The sequence below is a fragment of the Triturus cristatus genome, chromosome 6 (genome assembly GCF_964204655.1).
Source record: "Triturus cristatus chromosome 6, aTriCri1.1, whole genome shotgun sequence".
Classification (NCBI taxonomy): Eukaryota; Metazoa; Chordata; class Amphibia; order Caudata; family Salamandridae; genus Triturus; species Triturus cristatus.
The window spans coordinates 1,369,146,564-1,369,166,252 of NC_140589.1; the positions used below are offsets into that span (position 1 = coordinate 1,369,146,564).

The window sequence follows — 19,689 nt, forward strand, 5'->3', positions numbered from 1 at the left end:
TCGTTTTTTTAAAAAGAGAAAATCGTTTTTTTAAAAGGAGAAAATTGTTTTCTTAAAAAGAGAAAATCGTTTTTACATGCAAACTGCTGTTGCTAATGTGATTCGAATTGTGCACTGACTCCCCGGTCCACCGCTGCTACTCGGGCTGATTGTTGTGGAGGGAGAACAGAGCGCTCCTACTTCCTGGTAGTGCCATTTCTTGGCGGCCATTTTAGTGGGTTGACGCTCCAGTGTTCCCTGAGCCCTGACTACTTAGGCTCCCAGCGCTGACACGCTCGAGTAAAACCTGAATTGATCACTCCTGCGCCAGCGCTCTAGGTGATAGCACCTTTGCTGTTCTGTTGAATGTGTTTTTTTAAAAAGAGAAAATCGTTTTTTTAAAAAGAGAAAATCGTTTTTTTAAAAGGAGAAAATTGTTTTCTTAAAAAGAGAAAATCGTTTTTACATGCAAACTGCTGTTGCTAATGTGATTCGAATTGTGCACTGACTCCCCGGTCCACCGCAGCTACTCGGGCTGATTGTTGTGGAGGGAGAACAGAGCGCTCCTACTTCCTGGTAGTGCCATTTCTAAGCGGCCATTTTAGTGGGTTGACGCTCCAGTGTTCCCTGAGCCCAATCTATATTAACTTCCTTCGCCCCGCGCAGCGGCACGCGCAGCGGTAGCGCCTTAGACACGCCGAAGAGGCGCCAAAGAGAAGCCAGTCTGCGCCAGTCCGCCTCCAGACGCTTCCAGTCTCCGGACCCAGCTGTCATCATGGTAGGAAATCTCCTCACATACAGCACTTCCTCACTATATGCATTGCGTCCTTCGGCCAACCCACTATGTTTGCATTCAGTCCTTCCCTTACACCCGAAGGCCCACTGCAAAACTTGTGATTGGGGCATAACTACTCCAAATGTTGTGAAAAACCCCTCCAAGCAGAAATGGAGGATGTTCCTTCTTAACTGCCGTTCCCTGCCCAAACACCATACTGAACTGGCCATGCTGATAGAGGAGCTCAATCCAGACGCCCTCTTTCTAACAGAGACATGGCTTCAGCTAGAAACTGATCCTGCAATAGCATGGGCCACCCCCCAAGGCTATACTATTAAACATTTGGATCGCAAGACTGGCAGAGGTGGAGGGCTGGCTATTATCTATAGGGACAACTTTAGATGCCGCTTCACTCCCTCCCCCATGCCAGCCTGTGAGAACCTACATTTCACTCTTGAGTTCTCCCCATCCACTACTTTCTCCGGTATCCTAGTCTATCGACCACCTGGCACCCTCAACAACTTTATCACTAACATGACGGATTTAGCTGCCAACCTAGTGCTCACCTCGGCAAATTTCACCCTGCTGGGCGATCTTAATTTACACCTAGATGAGCCACTTGATTCAACAGCCAATAGTCTTCGAACAAACTTTCAGTCCATTGACCTGGCTCAGAAAGGCTTTCAATCAACGCATGTCAAGGGACATCTCCTAGATCACATCTACAGCAATCTAGATAGCTTAACCGTCGAGGCTCCAGTACCACTATCCTGGACCGATCATTTTTTAGTACCTTTTACATGGTCCACTTGCTCCCCCCCCCCCCCCCCCCCCCATCTCACAAAATCACAATAAGCAGCGGGTAAGAAAATGGGGCTCCCTCCCACTTTCTAAGTGGAAACTGGCTCTTATAGAACACCTACCCCCAAATGTGACCAATCCCAATACAGCCATTGTTAATTTTGATAACTGGATCTCCAGTTCCCTTGACCTAGTCCTACCAGAGGAATCTTTGCACTTAATAAACAGAGCCAAAGTGGCCCCCTGGTACTCCCCGACTCTCAGGACTATGAAGCAATCTTGCCGCAAACTAGAGAGAGCCTGGAGACAAGATTACTCACAATCAAAGCAAGTTGAGTATAGAGCCGCAATAAAGCTCTATAAAAATCAAATAAAATCTGCGCAAGCCCATTTTTATGAAGCCAAAATCAATCTAGCTGCAAACTCCCCCAAAGAAATTTTTAAAATAGCCAAATCTTTAATTTCTCCCCTTCCCCCCGAGCGTCTGTCACCTGACGGCGCGCAAACCCATTGCAATAATTTAGCCACTTTCTTCTCCCAGAAGATCCAGGCCATCTATTCTTCATTTTCTACTGGCAGTGGTGACATGGACCACACCACCACCACAGATTCTGACTTCTTAGCCCCCAGCTCACTGGATGAATTCCCCCTCCTAGATTCCGACACTTTAGACAGAATGCTTCTTAAAGTCATCTCGGGATCCCCCAATGACCCAGCACCCCCGCAAACTCTCAATAAGGTGATGGACATCATCCGCCCTGTCATTCTGGATGTCCTTAATGCTTCCATCTCCTCTAACTCCGTCCCAGCACCATGGAAATGTGCGATGGTTAGGGCCCTTTTGAAAAAACCCACCTTGGACCAGAACAACTTGGCCAATTTCCGCCCCATTTCCCTACTTCCCTGGATGAGCAAACTGCTTGAAAGGCACATCAATAATATCTTAGTGGACTACTTAGAATCAAATAGTCTGCTATGCGCCTCTCATATGGGTTTCCGCCCGCAGCATGGAACTGAAACTGATCTCCTAGCAGTGACAGAAGAAACTAGATTGGTGCTGGACCGGGGAGGAAAAGCAGCCATCATACTACTCGACCTCAGTGCCGCGTTCGACACTGTAAACCATGCCACACTGCTACACCGTCTGAAAGGCATGGGCGTGTCGGGCGCGGCCCTGGAGTGGCTGACCTCCTTCCTGGACGAGCGCTTCTTCCAGGTGTTTGAGGGCAAAGCAGTCTCCCCTAAGCAACCACTTAGAAGTGGGGTTCCTCAGGGCTCCTCCCTGAGCCCCACACTTTTTAATGTCTATATGCGACCTCTAGCGGAGATAGTCCAGCCCTTTGGCGTGCGTATTGTCACCTACGCGGACGACACCCAGTTGGTGGTCTCTCTGGACCACACTGAGGAGCCGTCCAACACCCTGGGCCTCTGTCTAGAGGCCGTTGCTAAGTGGATGCAATCGTCCTGTCTCAAACTTAACGGGGAGAAGACAGAGATTATGCTATTGGGTAACCCTCCTCCGACCATTTTGACATCAATTTGGCCCACCTGCCTTGGTGCTCCCCCCCCTCCCAAACCGCAGATAAAGAGTCTGGGAATCTGGCTCGATAAAGCGCTGGACTTCTCGGTCCAGGCTACCAAAACTGCCTCCACGTGTGTCGGCCTAATGAAAATGCTTCGCAAAGTACTCCCTCTGCTTCCTTTCCAGGCGAGGAGAATCATGGTTCAGGCCCTGATACTCTCCCGCCTGGACTATGGAAACGCACTATATCTGGGTGCCCCGGCTTCAGTGACCAACAGGCTCCAAGTCACGCAAAACTGCGCCGCCCGATTATTATTCAACATCCCCCGCTGGCAGTCAGCCAAGAAAGCTCTAAAAGAATTGCACTAGCTCCCGATGGCTACTAGAGCACAGTTTAAGGCTATGTGCATTGTGCACAAATCTTTCCATCGAACAGGCCCTGCCATCCTGTCCCCCTTAGTTGTGCCCTACGCTCCATCCAGAGCCCTTCGCTCGGGATCATTGCACCTAGTTACCACTTCTAAAATCAACAAAGCACGTTGGGGCGGCCGTTCCTTCTCCCATACTGCTGCGAGACTTTGGAACTCCCTCCCCTTAGCCCTCAGAGAAAATAATAACCGGCTGGCTTTTAGGAAAGCTTTGAAAATCCACCTGTTTGCAAAAACGTGCTAGTCTCACCCTGCGGCCCGCCACAGTGATCAATTAAAGCGCTGCGAGGCCTCCGGGTAGTCTATGCGCTATATAAATATAATTTTTCATTTCATTTCATTTCATGCTTGGGGCCTGGGCGATCGGGGGAATTGGAGGGAGGTGGGCTGCACTAAACCCCCTTTCTCATAGACACTGACTGTCTAGCTGGATTGGTGGGGTCGGAGTAGCAGATTGAGCATGTTTAGTTCCAGGGGCGGCTCCTCCGCTAAGGAGGAAGAGTGTTGCCCACTGCCTTTCAGCACTGCAAAAAAGTAAAAATAAAATGATAACGGGCTGTAATTTAATTTTTCAGTACCGAGGCAGTTTTGTGGGGCAAGGGTGGACTGAGCAGCGCAGGGGGAAGAGTGGTGGGCACCCTCCTAAGTGCGCATGAATGTTTGGCCAGCCGTTTTGGATCAGCCAAATCGGCATGAGCACTGTGCATGTTGTCCCCCAGGCTGCATAACAGCCTGGGGGAGAACATGCCCAGGTTCCCATTCCCCATCTGAGGGCCGTACCACGGCTCTCAGATCAATCACAACGTTGTATTGCAGCGTTGTGATTGGCTTAGGGAGCCTGGGTGCTTCCTTTTCGCATAGAAACCAGGAAGAGGACGGAGAGGAAGGAAGAGAGGTGGCGGCTGGCCAGCCGGCAGGGAAGTGATTTATTTTAACAAAAAAGTTTAACTGCCCCAGCCCTCCCTGCCCCACTACCGCTTCCCTGGAGCAGTCACCACTATTTAGTTCTACAAGTTTGGACAGAAGGCTATTGCTCTACAGTCAGGGAAGGGCGTGTTAGGGAACTGTTTGTTTTTAACAAAGGCTACTGTTCCTAGGGGGGTTAGATACAGATACTACACCAAGTCATCCTGAACACAAAGAGGAAGGGGCAATTACATCACTATGGGAAGAAATTAGGCAGGGAGGGGCGGGAGCTCTGCAGTTTCAGACACACACACACACACAGGAAGATATAGATGGCTGAATCCACCAGAAAGCTGAAGATACTCATGTGGAATGTAAGGGAGATCAACAGTATGACCAAATGATACAAGGTGCAGGCTTACATAAGACGCGGAGGGGCTCAGGTTGCAATGCTACAGGAGGCACACTACAGAGAGGCTTGCCTTACAGAAAAACTGGAGAGAGCAAGTATTTTTTACGCATTACTCTGCATTTGCCAGAGGGGTGCTGATTTGGATCAGGCCTTAGGTGTCCTCTCAGTTGACCACCAACGTAAAGGATAGGGAGGGAAGATACCTAATAAATACTGTGTGGGAGGCTGGGGACGAGATGTAGCACTAGTTAACATCCAAATGAAGACCAATCCTTCTCTCTTAAGGGGGGTTCCGAAGCACCTGGCACACTACCCTCAAATAGTGGGGCGACTTTAATTGTATAGCTGACATACACTTGGATAGATTGTATACCACACTTCCTACACCACTAGTGGTTAGGACGGCCAAAGCCTTGGACAATTGGGTAGAGCAGTGGTACCTGATGGACTCCAAGGAAGTGCACTATCCTGGGGACCAGTACTATTTGTTCTACTCAGGAATGCATGATTTCCATGGGTGCTAAGACAGGATTTTTTACACCCCCCCAAGACATGCTGAGGTCACGCACACAGAGTACTTGGTCAGGACATATTCAGATCATAACCCGTTGACTATAATGCTGCAGTGGAGTAGAACCAGGACCGCTATCCCAGCCTGGAGATTGATGGTAAAAGTCCTAGAAGACTAGGTATTTAACAACGCCACCAGGGAGTGAATCGAGGACTAATTTATAGAGAATCAGAATACTGCCTCTCCTAATTTAGTGGAATGGGAGTCCTTCAAGGTGGTCATGAGAAGCCACTGTATTAACACCTCAGCAAGCATCAGGCCTGTCCTGCTCTGGGAAGTTAACAAGCAGAAACAAACCCTGACAGAATTTGAGAAAAAAAAGCTTGAAAGTACAGAATTTAAAGAAGCCTTAATAGCAGAATAGGGAAAATTAGCTCAGCTTACTGAACATCGCCCCTAGTTTCCTGGGGCGACAGTGCAGATGAACTTTCCAGCAGCTCTGAAGATAATGTTAAATAACAAGATGCATAACATCCGTTCAGTAGAGGCAGCTGATGATTTACTTAGGACCATGGGGGGGGGGGGCCGCGGGGGGTTCAGACTGATCTTTTTTTTTTCTTATAAGACCTATTTCATCTCTCTTGATTCCCTTCTCCCCGTCTAAAAGGTAGCCTGGATATGTATAATAACAGATAGTCTACTTAAAGTGAGATTAAAAACAAAAGCATTATAAGGTGGTAAGGTAGCTTGAGTAGTTAGACTAAAAAAAAACGATATTTAAAATAGGGGGAAGAAAGAAAAAAGAAGGAAAAGGGGAGAAAAGGAAATCAGGAGAGGTGGGAAGGGTATAGCCACAACATTTGAAAAGTCAATAAAGCTAAGAAGAAGGAGAGAAGGAAAGGAGGAAGGAAGGGAAGGTGAAGGAAGGAGGGAGGGGAGAAAAAGAGAAGAAAAAAACTATTCTCTTATAAATAAATAAAAGAGAGGACATAAAAAGGAAAAAAATAATAAAGAGAGAGTAATAAAAGGAAGAGAAAAAGGGAAAAAGGGATAAAAAATAAAGGGGGTGAAGAGAGAAAAAGGGAAAAGAAAGGGGAGATCAATAGATAAATGAAAGGAAAGGAAAAAAAAGGGGAGGTAAAACAGGAGGAAAATAAAAAAAATCCATGTTTGGTAACTTTTTTTTTTTTTTTTTAAGAGTACCTACTTTACTCTCTCAGGGTGTCTGGGTCTTTGGCTAGTTTCTGCATTTTTTTCTTATTTTTTTTTCCCTCACTGTTCCCACTTCTCCCACTGTGGGGGTTCCAGCTCTTAGCAGTCCGTGAACATTTCAAATTGGACTCCACCAATTAGCAGTGGCGCTCGGTGGAGGCTCGGACAGGGGCAGGGGTACCACTATCCGGAAAGACTACACAGGGGTTCCTCAGGGGTGGGGGGTGGGGCTCTTTGGGGTTAGGGGGGGTGGGCAAAAATTCACTATAAAACTCTCCTCATCTTCTGCCAGGCTGATAATCTTTTTCTTTTTACTCTTTAAAGTTAGGGGGTCACAGGTCATCTTACTTTCCTATCCATCAGTATCTATTGAGAAGGTATGGCTAACTTAAGGATTTTTTCCTGGAATGTTAATGGCCTGCGCACCAAACCCAGAGCAAATAGGATTCTCCAATACCTACGTGACATGGATGCGCAGATCATTATACTCCAGGAGACACACTTAGTTGCAACGGAGATGCTCGAGATCGTAAATAAAAACAGATGGATAGATCAGTCAGTTTGCACGGCCCAATCTTCTAACACTAGGCGAGCAATGCAAGATTAATCTTGCAGAAAACAGACCCCGCAGGTAGGTGGGCAATTGTCTCAGTGATTATAGGAGGTACATCTCTTACTATAGCCGTTTTTTATGGGCCCAATAGGGACGACCCCTCTGCTCTGGAAGCATTATTTTCTGAACTTCTGCACTTCCCTGAGCCTGTTATTCTAGCAGGGGACTTTAACATCGTGCTTGATCCCTTATTGGATAAAAGCCCCTCCAGCCGTCAGCAAGTGTTGTCTAGGTCTAGAGTGTTCCTGCTTAAATGCATGGACCAATATGGATATATTGATATCTGGAGAGCAATAGCTGGTCTGAAACCTGGATATTCATTCCGAAATCTTAAATATCATCATAGTTCCAGGATTGATTTCCTTCTGATTAATAGAGCTCTCCATGATTCAGTAAAAAATGTCAGCTATCTTCCCTCACATCTGTCAGACCATTCTGCTGTCCTGCTAGAGCTTGTGGACCTGATTCAATCTACGACCAGGTCTTGGTCCTTTGATCGTTCCTTTCTTTCATCACCCGATGATATTACATCTTTGAGACTAGAAACACAGGAATTGCTGCAAGCTAACATCGGCTCAGCCTGTTCCTCTATGGTATGGGACGCTCTTCAGTGTTTCCTGAGAGGGGTTATAAAGAGCAAGACTGTATACCGTAGGAGGCAATATACTCAGGAAGTCTCAAGTATAGAGGCCAACTTGACATCATTACAGAATGAGTTAGATTCCTGCAGTAATGGTCCCAATTCCAATATACTGGCAAATCGTGAGAAGCTTGCTGTACTTAGGGGTGAATTGGCTTCGGTGCTCAATCAGCGCATTCTCCAGAGGTGGGAAGCAAGTAAACTTGCGCCTTTTGAATTTGGAGAAGGGGCGGGTAAACTGTTGGCCTGGAAATCTAGAATGGACAGGTCACGTAATAACATCAACTCTATCATAACCAGTGCTGGGAAGGTATCCTCAGACCTAGAGATAAGATCTGCCTTCAAAAATTTCTTCCAAAACATCTATCAGGAGGATAAAAACATCTCCCCCGAGAAAATAAAAGATTGGCTAAATGGCATTGCGTTACCATCACTATCTTTAAGGCAGAGCTCCTTTCTAGAAAGCGCGATCACTGAAGATGAAGTAGTAGGGGCGATACAAAACTGCAAGGGGGGTAAAGCGGCGGGGCCTGATGGCATGCCCGCCGAGATATATAAACATCTTGTGGTAGAGGTTGCGCCCTTTCTTGCGGTTTTATTCAATCAAATCCTGCAAGAGGGTGTTCTACCACCCTCCTCTTGGAATAATGCCTCCATCACTCTTATCCTTAAGCCAGGTAAAGTCGTAACTGACTGTGGCTCATATCACCCAATCTCAATACTTAATGCAGACTACAAAATCTTTGCGTCATTGCTTGCCAAGAGATTGGGTCAGGTGGCCCCCTCAGTTCTGCATCTTAACCAGAAAGGCTTTGTTAAGGGTCGCCAGCTCTATGAGCTGACGTATGACCTTATAGGAGCTATTGATATGGCCACAAGTTCATCTTGTCAGCTATCTTCCCTCACATCTGTCAGACCATTCTGCTGTCCTGCTAGAGCTTGTGGACCTGATTCAATCTACGACCAGGTCTTGGTCCTTTGATCGTTCCTTTCTTTCATCACCCGATGATATTACATCTTTGAGACTAGAAACACAGGAATTGCTGCAAGCTAACATCGGCTCAGCCTGTTCCTCTATGGTATGGGACGCTCTTCAGTGTTTCCTGAGAGGGGTTATAAAGAGCAAGACTGTATACCGTAGGAGGCAATATACTCAGGAAGTCTCAAGTATAGAGGCCAACTTGACATCATTACAGAATGAGTTAGATTCCTGCAGTAATGGTCCCAATTCCAATATACTGGCAAATCGTGAGAAGCTTGCTGTACTTAGGGGTGAATTGGCTTCGGTGCTCAATCAGCGCATTCTCCAGAGGTGGGAAGCAAGTAAACTTGCGCATTTTGAATTTGGAGAAGGGGCGGGTAAACTGTTGGCCTGGAAATCTAGAATGGACAGGTCACGTAATAACATCAACTCTATCATAACCAGTGCTGGGAAGGTATCCTCAGACCTAGAGATAAGATCTGCCTTCCAAAATTTCTTCCAAAACATCTATCAGGAGGATAAAAACATCTCCCTCGAGAAAATAAAAGATTGGCTAAATGGCATTGCGTTACCATCACTATCTTTAAGGCAGAGCTCCTTTCTAGAAAGCGCGATCACTGAAGATGAAGTAGTAGGGGCGATACAAAACTGCAAGGGGGGTAAAGCGGCGGGGCCTGATGGCATGCCCGCCGAGATATATAAACATCTTGTGGTAGAGGTTGCGCCCTTCCTTGCGGTTTTATTCAATCAAATCCTGCAAGAGGGTGTTCTACCACCCTCCTCTTGGAATAATGCCTCCATCACTCTTATCCTTAAGCCAGGTAAAGTCGTAACTGACTGTGGCTCATATCGCCCAATCTCAATACTTAATGCAGACTACAAAATCTTTGCGTCATTGCTTGCCAAGAGATTGGGTCAGGTGGCCCCCTCAGTTCTGCATCTTAACCAGAAAGGCTTTGTTAAGGGTCGCCAGCTCTATGAGCTGACGTATGACCTTATAGGAGCTATTGATATGGCCACAAGTTCATCTGCACCTCTGGCTATCCTGACGCTGGATGCCACCAAGGCCTTCGACAGGGTCAACTGGTCGGGGGCCTTGGAGAGGTTTGGCGTTGGTGGTGCTTTCCGCAGAGCAGTAGAACTTCTATACCATAACCCCCTTGCATCTGTTTTGGTTAATGGAGGCCTGTCCGATCCTTTTACTATTACAAGAGGAACGCGACAGGGTTGCCCACTCTCTCCGCTGCTTTTCGATATATTTATCGAGCCTTTTGCGCAAAAAATTAGAGAGGATAATAATATCAAATCTTTTAAATATAGGGATTGGGAAAAAAGGGTGTCCTTATATGCCGACGATATTTTGATCATGACATCGGAGATCAGTACGGCATTCCCTGCAATTATTAACTTAGCTCTCGAATTTGGAAGTATCTCAGGATATGAGGTCAATTCTGCCAAAACCGAAATCATGGCATGGAATAGCGACCTTTCAGGATTTAATGAGCAAATGAGCAACAACTTGAGGTATCTGGGTCTGAGAATTATTAAAGATATAAACAAGATCGCCTCTTTGAACTTCTCTATTGTTGCTAAAGAATGCCGGAAGTTAATGGGATCTTGGGTCCATCTCCCCCTAACAGTTTCGGGCCGTGCAAACTTAGTAAAGATGTCCATTTTGCCTAAGCTGACCTATATCTTTAACACTATTCCACTATATTTTGAGGCATCGCTTATTAACAAGATGCAGAGCGATATTTTCTCATTTATCTGGAAAAATAAAAACGTGAGGATAGCATGGAAAAAAAATCAGACGGCGCAGGGAGACAGGTGGACTGGCTGGTCCGGACCTCCAGATCTATGCTTGGGCCTTTCAGATGACACATGCTCGAATGTTGCTAAAAATTCCGTCATCCCATGGAATAGGGAATATGTTTTCGGCCTTATTACAGGGTGAAGGAGCTGGGCAGTCAGGTTTTCTATTTAAGTTTGGGGACCCAAAATTTTTTAAAAAGATCAAACTGAAGGTGCTCCATGGCTTAGCTAAAACCTGGTCTAATCTTAGGGCTGCTATCAAACTAGGGTACTTTTCAAATAGATCTCCAATATGGGACCTTCCAACTCCCCGTGGCTGGGCTAATGACGCCTTGGTAACTCCACTAAAGGATGCCGGTATTCAATCATGGGGCGATCTGTTCCTGGAAGGGTCAATGTTTCCTTGGGAATATCTGGTAAACAAGGTCGGCCCAAACCTTTCTAGATTAAAGTACATACAAATCTCAAGTTGGGCCCAGTCACATCCACCCAGTGCCCCTCGGAGTTACAACATGCCCCTAGGAGGAAATAGCCAACTGGTGTCAACATTGCTGGACAGAGCACCTCAACGTAAAGAAGTTTCCCTTTGGTACAATTTAATCTTGGATGAGATAGATGGGGAATTTCTTCTCCCTGATCATCTGTGGGGCACCTTATTGCCAAATGAAAATCTGAATGAACTTTGGCAAGTGTCATGTAACACCATGTGGGACTTGGTCAAGCCTGCCTGGCTCCGCAGAAACCATCTCTTCACTATCCATAGGGCCTATTATTCTCCTAAGAGGCTTTCTAAATTTACTCCGGGTGTTCTGGTGGCATGTCCCCGCTGTGGTTTAGTCGAGGCTTCTGATGCCCACATGTTTTTTGAGTGCCCCCATATGTCATCTTTTTGGGATTCTATCAGCACTAAACTTTCATCTGCTGTGGGTTTCACAGTTGTTGTGGACCTGCGGTTAGTAATATTTGGGATCGTGGACCAGAAGCGAAGTCCAGCAAAAAATCTTGTGTTCTATTCCATCCTGATGGCTCGAAGAGAAATATGTAAGCGCTGGAAAGAGGCATCTCCACCTTCTCTATATGACTGGCAGTCGTCGACGTTACAAATCTCGAAAATAGATCTCCTCAGGTCCGGCAATTTGAGCAAAAGAGCTTTCTGGCACTTACTTGATTGGTCTCAATAACAGACTGGGGTTTTTTTGTTGTTGTTTTTTTTACCCAGGTCCTACGATTATGAAGCCATGGTTTATTCTCCCTGCTAAGCCGCATGGCATAGATGCCAACTCTATTGCGGATTTCAGCTATGGTGGAAGTGGCTTGTGGTTGATGTGTGCTGAGTCCACTACAAGATGTTAAGATTGGTAGGACGTATGACATAGCTGTGGGGTCATGGTCAGCTTCTATTTACGGTAAGACCTCTCCCAGCTATCCGCTGAGACAGCTTGTCAATGCCCTATATGCCTTTCTTTTCTGTTCTGGCTTACGCAAGTTTCAGCCATGGTGAAGATGAGGAACAAAAAAAAAAGAAAAAAAGAAAGAAAAAAAAAACAGCTTACTGAACGTCTCAGGAGTATTAATTCTAAAGAGCACATAACGAGTGCCCAGAATGAACAGGATAGGGCTGGGTGGCTCTTAGCATGGGTGGTCAATCCGCTTTAGAGGTAGTTCACCTATATTAGAACTTCGGGAAGGTTCAAGGTAAAGCATACACAGAGATTAACAACTCTGTTGTGAAATTTTATAAGACCTTATATAAGGACCCTGAGGGAGCAGATGATACAGAATTATATTGAAGGGGTGGGGTTATAGACCTTACTGTATGACGAAAGAGATACACTGGCCAAGGACATCACTGAAAGGGAAGTAAGAAAGGCAGTGAAAGATACAGAAAGGGAAAAGGTAGAAGAATCTTAAGGGTTGTCCATTGAGTTTTATACCACACATCTAGAACTACAAGCGCCTGTGCGGAGGGATATGTATATCACAGTGAGGCAAGAACACATGCAGCCGTTCTCTACTTTGGAGGCCATCCTGGTGCACTTCAAAGCAGCGGAGATACACTTCGAAACCATCTTTATATTGGCCTTTATCAATGTTCAACACAGACCATAAGGTGTTGAACAAAATAGTGCCGGATAGACTCCCATATATATTCAAAATAATACATGCTGACAAAATGGTTTAATCCCAGGGCAGATTATCGCACTGAATATAAAACGGCTAATACAAGTCCATTTTCGACAGGCACCCCACAGCGGTAATATTATCTGTAGGTACTGAAAAGGTCTTTGGATTCTCAGAGATGAGATTTCCTGTATGCAGTTTTGGAAAGGACGGGTCTGGGGGTAGAATATAGGTCCTGGACACCAGTACTGTACACACACCCAACAGATCGGGTTAGAAGAGGGCAAGTCATATCTAAAGCAATACAAAGATCGGGCAAAAATAATTGTGGCCCTGCACTGAGCTAACACCTACTAGACCGGTGCCCAGCCAGGTCGATAATAGAAACTTTGTACAATATTTTTCGAAGGGAGCTATTACAATATCATAAGTATTTCAAATAATCATACTGTTTCAGTCTGTGTCTGTATGGATAAGCAGCAAAGTGGAGAAGGATAGCATTTTTTTGTTGAGGACTCCTCTGGTGTGTGGCAACTCAATGTGAATGATCGAGATTGTGCATATTGATAGTATTTAGAAAGGTGGAGATTTTTCAATGGAGTGATGCTTACAGCATAGCGGTGGAATATGTATCTGTCCATAACTGGGAACTGCAACTTTCTAAGGAGATATAAGTTTCAACTACAGGACGATAGCGAAGACTTACAAGTACAAGGTGAAAGGGACTGCAAAGTAATCTTAGGCATCCATATCCTCACCATAAACGGATGACAACGCTAGCAATTATAAAACTCACACTGTCAATCCAGAGAAGCCGAAGAAGTGGCCTGTATCACTGCGAAACAAGTGTTGGATGAAAGTTTAATAATAATTATGATGGGTGTTAATCAGATGGAATTGTATAAAAACCATGAAGAATTGTGGACTATCTGTATTATGAATTGTAAGATAAATTTGAGAAATTAAATCCCAATAAAGTGTAGTCTGTGAGAATTGTATGATTATTCTATATACTCATGATATTGTAATAACTACCTACAAAAAGTATTGTACATCATATCTAGAACATTTCGAGCGGAACGGGGTTCAAACCTACAGATCTGAGAGTGATTTGATAGACAGAAATATTAAGACAGCAGTACCTGCGATGATGGGAAGTGTTACTTTCTGTCGCTACCACGGTCTTTGGCCACTAAATTGCCAGGCAAAAATGGTGTCCCTGCTGCACCTGCTGTATTTTGTTTTCCTACTTTGCCACTTTGAATCATCAATTGCCTCTTCCGGGAAAGAGACGCTTTACTGGTGGACCTGCTGGAGGGGGCGGAAATATGTTGAACAGCATTAACAGGACAACCACAAATATTAAATGTGTTCTATACTATTTACATCTCCTTTCTCTGTGAAAATAAAAATATGAGGGAAGGTTGAATTAAATCAATATGTCTTGACTTTAATTTAAATAATAAAAAAAACAGTAGAGAACCTTATAATCAAATGTCAGACATTGTCATTCATTTGGAATACAGCCTCTTAGCAGATGTCACGGCTTAGAAGTAGGTCAAAACGACTATGTAGTTGCCGATACCCTGAGCCTGTACAGTAGCACTGCCGCTGAACAGACATCGTTTCCATATAGCATCCAAACAGCTAATAAACCATCTCAAACCCAAGTGCATGAGTTGGTGGTACTTACTTCAATATCTTCAGAAGAATTGCAACCAACAGCAGATAACTTCAAAGGCTCATTAACAACTGTTCCACAGGGCTTCATTCCATTCTTCAGTATTTTCTTTAAAGCTTCATATTCCGGTTTGCCATCATAGGTTAACTTATAAACACAACTCAAGTACTCAGCGATTTCCACTGTGAAGAAAACAGAGTTGCTTTGAAAGACACCAAGAAATGTCCCACTTTCTGTGATAATATAAAGCAACTGCTAAGCAGCGAGTGTGTTCATCAGACTATAAAGAGCAGGAATTCTATGGGTAAGAGAAGTTCTTGCACCACTGAAAAAGGCACTAGCTTCATCACATGTGGAAACAAATATTTACCTATGTCCCACCAAGCTGGAAAACAAAATGATAGCCAATGCAGTGGTAGATGAATGCCTTATATTAGACAGTGCTGCTTATTGGGTATTATCTCTTACAGAAAAGGAGACAGAGGGAATCCCAGTGCCCATTTGAGCATCCTAAAGATAGTGCAATTAGCTAGTCTAGTGAAGGTTATCTTGAGGCTTCCAGGAGGTCTACATCTTTCTTTACAAGTTACATTTAAAATTGGTAGTAGTGGTTCCCAAAATTGGGAAAAGAACCGCACAATCAGTGGATCGAAAGTTTCAAATTATATAGTAATATAGTGTGAATCAATATTGGCTAAACATTCTAATTTATTCTGGGGTGCTTACTTCGCTCAAATGCACCTACTACCAGAAGAAGCTACTCACACAGAAGTGCCCTAATGTGTGTACAAACTTGAGAATATAGAGCATTCAAGAGCACACCCTATAGTAATCAAAATCACCCAGAGTATTGGATAGGTAAAATTACTCCAAATATCAGACACCGGAAATGCGTCACTTAACAAATGATAATAGTCGATGACGTCACACACTGTTCTTATTTGCATGAGATATACAGAATCCACAATGTTCAAATTCTTCAATTTGGCGTTTTTATTCTTATTCTTGTAACATCCAGCACGAAAAATCTGCCACTATGCCAACATGTTCTATATATTCTCATCTTTCTTTACAAAGCTACATAAAGTTATGCGACAAAATTTAGTTGTTCTCCTTCAAAGTCATGATGGCGAATGGGTGTGGTGTTGAAAGTGGAAAAAGGCTTCAGCAGGAGAAAAAAAGTCCCGGGTTTGCTAACTTAAATTCTTAGAGGGAGCAAGTGAGTGTGAAAATGTGTGTGTGTAAATCAGAAATTGTACAGAAATGGGCTTGAAGTCATTAACTGGGGTACAACCGCATTTGGGAAAGTAAACTAAAAGTTCAAAATTCAAAAACCAAATTACTGGAATTGGGGGTCCACGTTTTTTGCTTATAAGTAACATGCTTGTTCGGAGTCTTCGAAGTGCAGAACTTTTAAAACACATTCCCACATTAGATTTGGTCATAGGCGCTGCAACTCTTTAAACAACTCCTGTTTTTTTAAATAAAACTTCACACAATTTAAACTTATATTTAAGAATATTGAGTCATTATGCACTACTGAGCCACAAACACACACTCCCCATTTAAACCGTTTTGCTTATTTGCCAAACTCGCTATTTCAGTATCACCAGGATTTCATAGAAATCCTGTAATATTAGAGTGCTGATGCCCCAGGCTAGCACCCCCAGTTCCAGAACTGCTGGTTTTGGTTTCACATGATCTGACAGAAGCCACCTTAGGTAAATGTTGCAAGCTTTAGCCTTAGCCCCTTCAATAGTATAATCGCATACAAACTGAAGCTGCAGCTGCTTGTGGTGGTGCCCTGAATATGGTGGTGTAGTGTGCAAAACAAAAGCTATGACTGTTTGAGGGAACTTGTTTGGCAAACAAATCTTTGTATTACCTGGGCTGCTGCCTGTGTTTATCAAACCGTTTCTCAAGCAACAAGTGTTTGTGGTCTGTATTTGACAATAGAATCAAAAAACAAGGACCCCCTGCTACTAATATAAATTCCTAGGGCAGAGAAATAGCACAATTGAGAAAAGAACCCCTAGGCAATTATAGGTCTATGAGAACTTGCAGACCTAATGCGACAACGACATGATATTTGTCTCATTAGGTCTGCAAGTTCTCATATACCTATAATTGCCTAGGGGTTCTTTTCTCCATTGTTCTCTATTTGACAATATACACTGACAAAAAATGATATGATCATCTACAAATTAAGATTAATATTTCTATGCCTAAACTTGAGGAATAAAATCCTATCGAGGGTTCCTGGTACATTCAAAAGGGGTGCTTCCAGGTATTCCCAAAGACTGGCTTTATTTGTATGTTAGGGAAGTATGGTATTTCAACAAAACATATAAGTCATAAAAAAACTAATATTTTTGGGGCAACATAGTGCATGCCATTATTTCCAAGTAATGGAATCGGGCGTTGCAGGATGCCAGAGGTTTTAGCGGAAGTGGCGTACTAAATTGTTGGATTCATGGAGCCAGGAGGGAGACAGTCTGTGACAGTCAGCCTACCGCCTGTCAGTTTGTTTGCGTTCTTTCTAATTGGCTTCAAGAATCAATGGGGGCGGGGCTACAGCAGTTCGCAGCACTGTCTCCTGGTGTTGCGACACAGCAGTGGGAACAGTCATGCTAAGAGAAAAAATAAAGGAACCATAATCTGGCATATCCGAGAACCAGTTATCCCTGAAAGAAACCGAGATCTGAAGCCTGAATTTCTGTATTTCATTATTAAATCAATCAACTACAAACAGCGTCTAGCTAAACCAGCTCGCACCTCCCACACTGTCCCCTCGCCATGCATTTGGTGCACACTCTAAGGAGTATCAGCCGCATTTTTGATACTTCTGCAAAGCTGTGCAAAACTAAAAAGTCCAATCAAAGTATTTTAAGTTCTTGTGTCCTCTTTATTTAACTTCCTAAAAACTTAATTTCTCTATGATTTAATTCAAAGCAATGCGGTCTCAGCCAACGCATTTCGTTCAAAAATGAACTTCTTCAGGCGCTTGGAAAGGGAGCGGCTTCCCTGACCTAGAAGAACCTCAATAACAACATGCCAGACACCCTCTGTAAGCTATGGGATACATGGGAAAAAGAGATAGGAGAAATGGAGGACATAGACTGAGAGGCAGCTCTGATGCACCCAAGAGAGGTGGCAATTAAAGCCCGCCTGAACCTAGTCCAAATAAAAAACTGCACAGTGTACTACGACAGACATCGTTTACATGAAATGGAAGGGGCACAGACAACGCAGTGTTTGAGATGTCAGGAGGAGGAGAGTTCCTTTTTTTACATGATCTGGAACGGTCCTCTGATCCGGGTGTATTGGGTGGATATCACAAGGGTATTTGGCAGAGGGCTCTTGATCCAACTTCCATTAGATCCAAAATTCTTTATCCTGGGAATCCCTAATGACCGAGATCTTCCACGACCTTAACTACTTCTCGTGGCTTCTGCCTTGTGGTAGCCAAAAGAGATATTGCCAGACACTAGGGGTCACGAGGTTACCAGAGAGGAGTAGAAACGGGGATTGCACATGTATATGATGGCTGAAAAACCTACCTATGCCCCATAAAATTTCACAAGGTGTGGGTTAAATGGCTGCAGTACTACTCGTTGGAGTTATCAGACAGTAGCGGGGGGAGAAGACGAGACTTTCCTTGAGGAAGAAAGGAAATGCGGATAAGTGGTGTTTGGAGAAAAATATAGTGGTGCTGAGCCTACTAAACAATGGGTGATAAAGTTATGCGGTGTTTGGGGAGATGGTGGGGAGAAACGAGGTTGGTTGTTTTCGATTACACAATGTGATCTGTGGAGTTTGCCTCCAGATGATTGTATCATCTCATTATTGTCTTTTATTGCATTGTTGTCAAAATATATATATTTTTTTTAAATGTACTGCTTCAGGGCGTATTAATTCAAAAGACAGAACAGTTCACAAGTATGTCCAAAAGAAAAGTATCATTTTGATTATGTACAATTTTGTCTCCATTTTCCCCAAATTGGCTCATCAAGTGAACATTTTTGACTAGATCTCCTCCCTCAGGATTGGGTTCACCACATGTTGACACCAGGAGCTGTGCCCCACACTTGACAGGCATTTTGGTGAAGTATGCCTCACAACAAACCTTAAAAACCTTGAGAACAGGAAGTCAGTGTAGCAGTATTAGATGTTTCCATATATACTCCATGGTCACAACATGTGTCTTGCTGCATGTCAAACGAGTTGCTGATGCTGCATAAGATACTTTGGATGCCACAAAAATAAAACATTTACATAATAAAGGCATAAGAATAACAGATCACTGCTTGCTGCATTCTGTCCATCAATTGTTGTTTTTGCATTTGTCACCCCGAGTGGGACGGGTATGCCCAGACATGGGTCCCGTACTCTCCATGACACTGGAGTCAAGCTATCCTGGCTGATGAGGGGTGAAACCCTGAAACCGGTCCTAGGATGCTTGTTTCCAGTCCAGGGAGGACCTGGCCTGGCAGTCCGGGCAGGACTATTCCCATTGGGCACAGGGTCAAGACTGATTTGCATATGGCTGGGTTCAAACTGGAATGGCATGGTGAGCAAAAAAACAATGGATTTAGGTCCAGATCTCTGTACTGGGGTGAATGTATGATATTGCTCCGCATTCTGTCCATCAATTGTTGTTTTTGCATTCCTGGTTTGGAAGCAGGGAATGAGCCTTCCTGGTTAATCACAAGCATGTACAACACAGAAAAGCCCAAGAGCAGCTCTGAAGAACTAGGGACATATTACAGCCAAATGGAAAACCACGGTTGAGTACCTTTGTGACAGATGGTGAGCCCATACTGATCAGCCACAAACTGAAATTCAATAGATCAAATTGCGAACTCTCAATCAGGACTTCAGTCTTCTCTGAATTAAGGGGTGCCTTACCAGTAGTTGAGTTCATTTTCACCTGCATTGTGAGAGACATAAGCACAAGTACTAGGGAAAAGACAATTACTATTTTGAACTTAATCCCCGATATCTTGAATTCGACATAGGAAAAAAAGACTAGGTGTTACACCTGGCAGCATTGGTGTGGGTCTCCACTGCATTTTTGCTTTTACCTCCAGTGGTTTTGCTGTGTGTTGGACTCCGTTTTGCTGGTCTAGATGCTTTGGTCACTTTGCCACTGCTGTTCAGTGCCAAAGTGCAACTGCTGCCTTCGTAAATTATTGTTATGGGTTAGTGATTCCATGATTGTCATATTTGATTTACTAGTCAGACCCTAGTACAGTGCACTGTGTGTGCCCAGGGCCTGTAAATCAAATACTGCT

General features: G+C 44.2%; 1 protein-coding gene across 1 annotated transcript in view; it reads right to left on the minus strand.

The window, feature by feature from the left end:
- VRK2 (VRK serine/threonine kinase 2) overlaps positions 1-19,689 on the minus strand; it is a 370,448-nt gene that overhangs the window by 83,752 nt on the left and 267,007 nt on the right. The window contains exon 11 of the mRNA XM_085612369.1: positions 14,408-14,577. Coding sequence (XP_085468495.1) covers positions 14,408-14,577 — 170 coding nt within the window. The remainder of the gene's footprint in view (positions 1-14,407; positions 14,578-19,689) is intronic.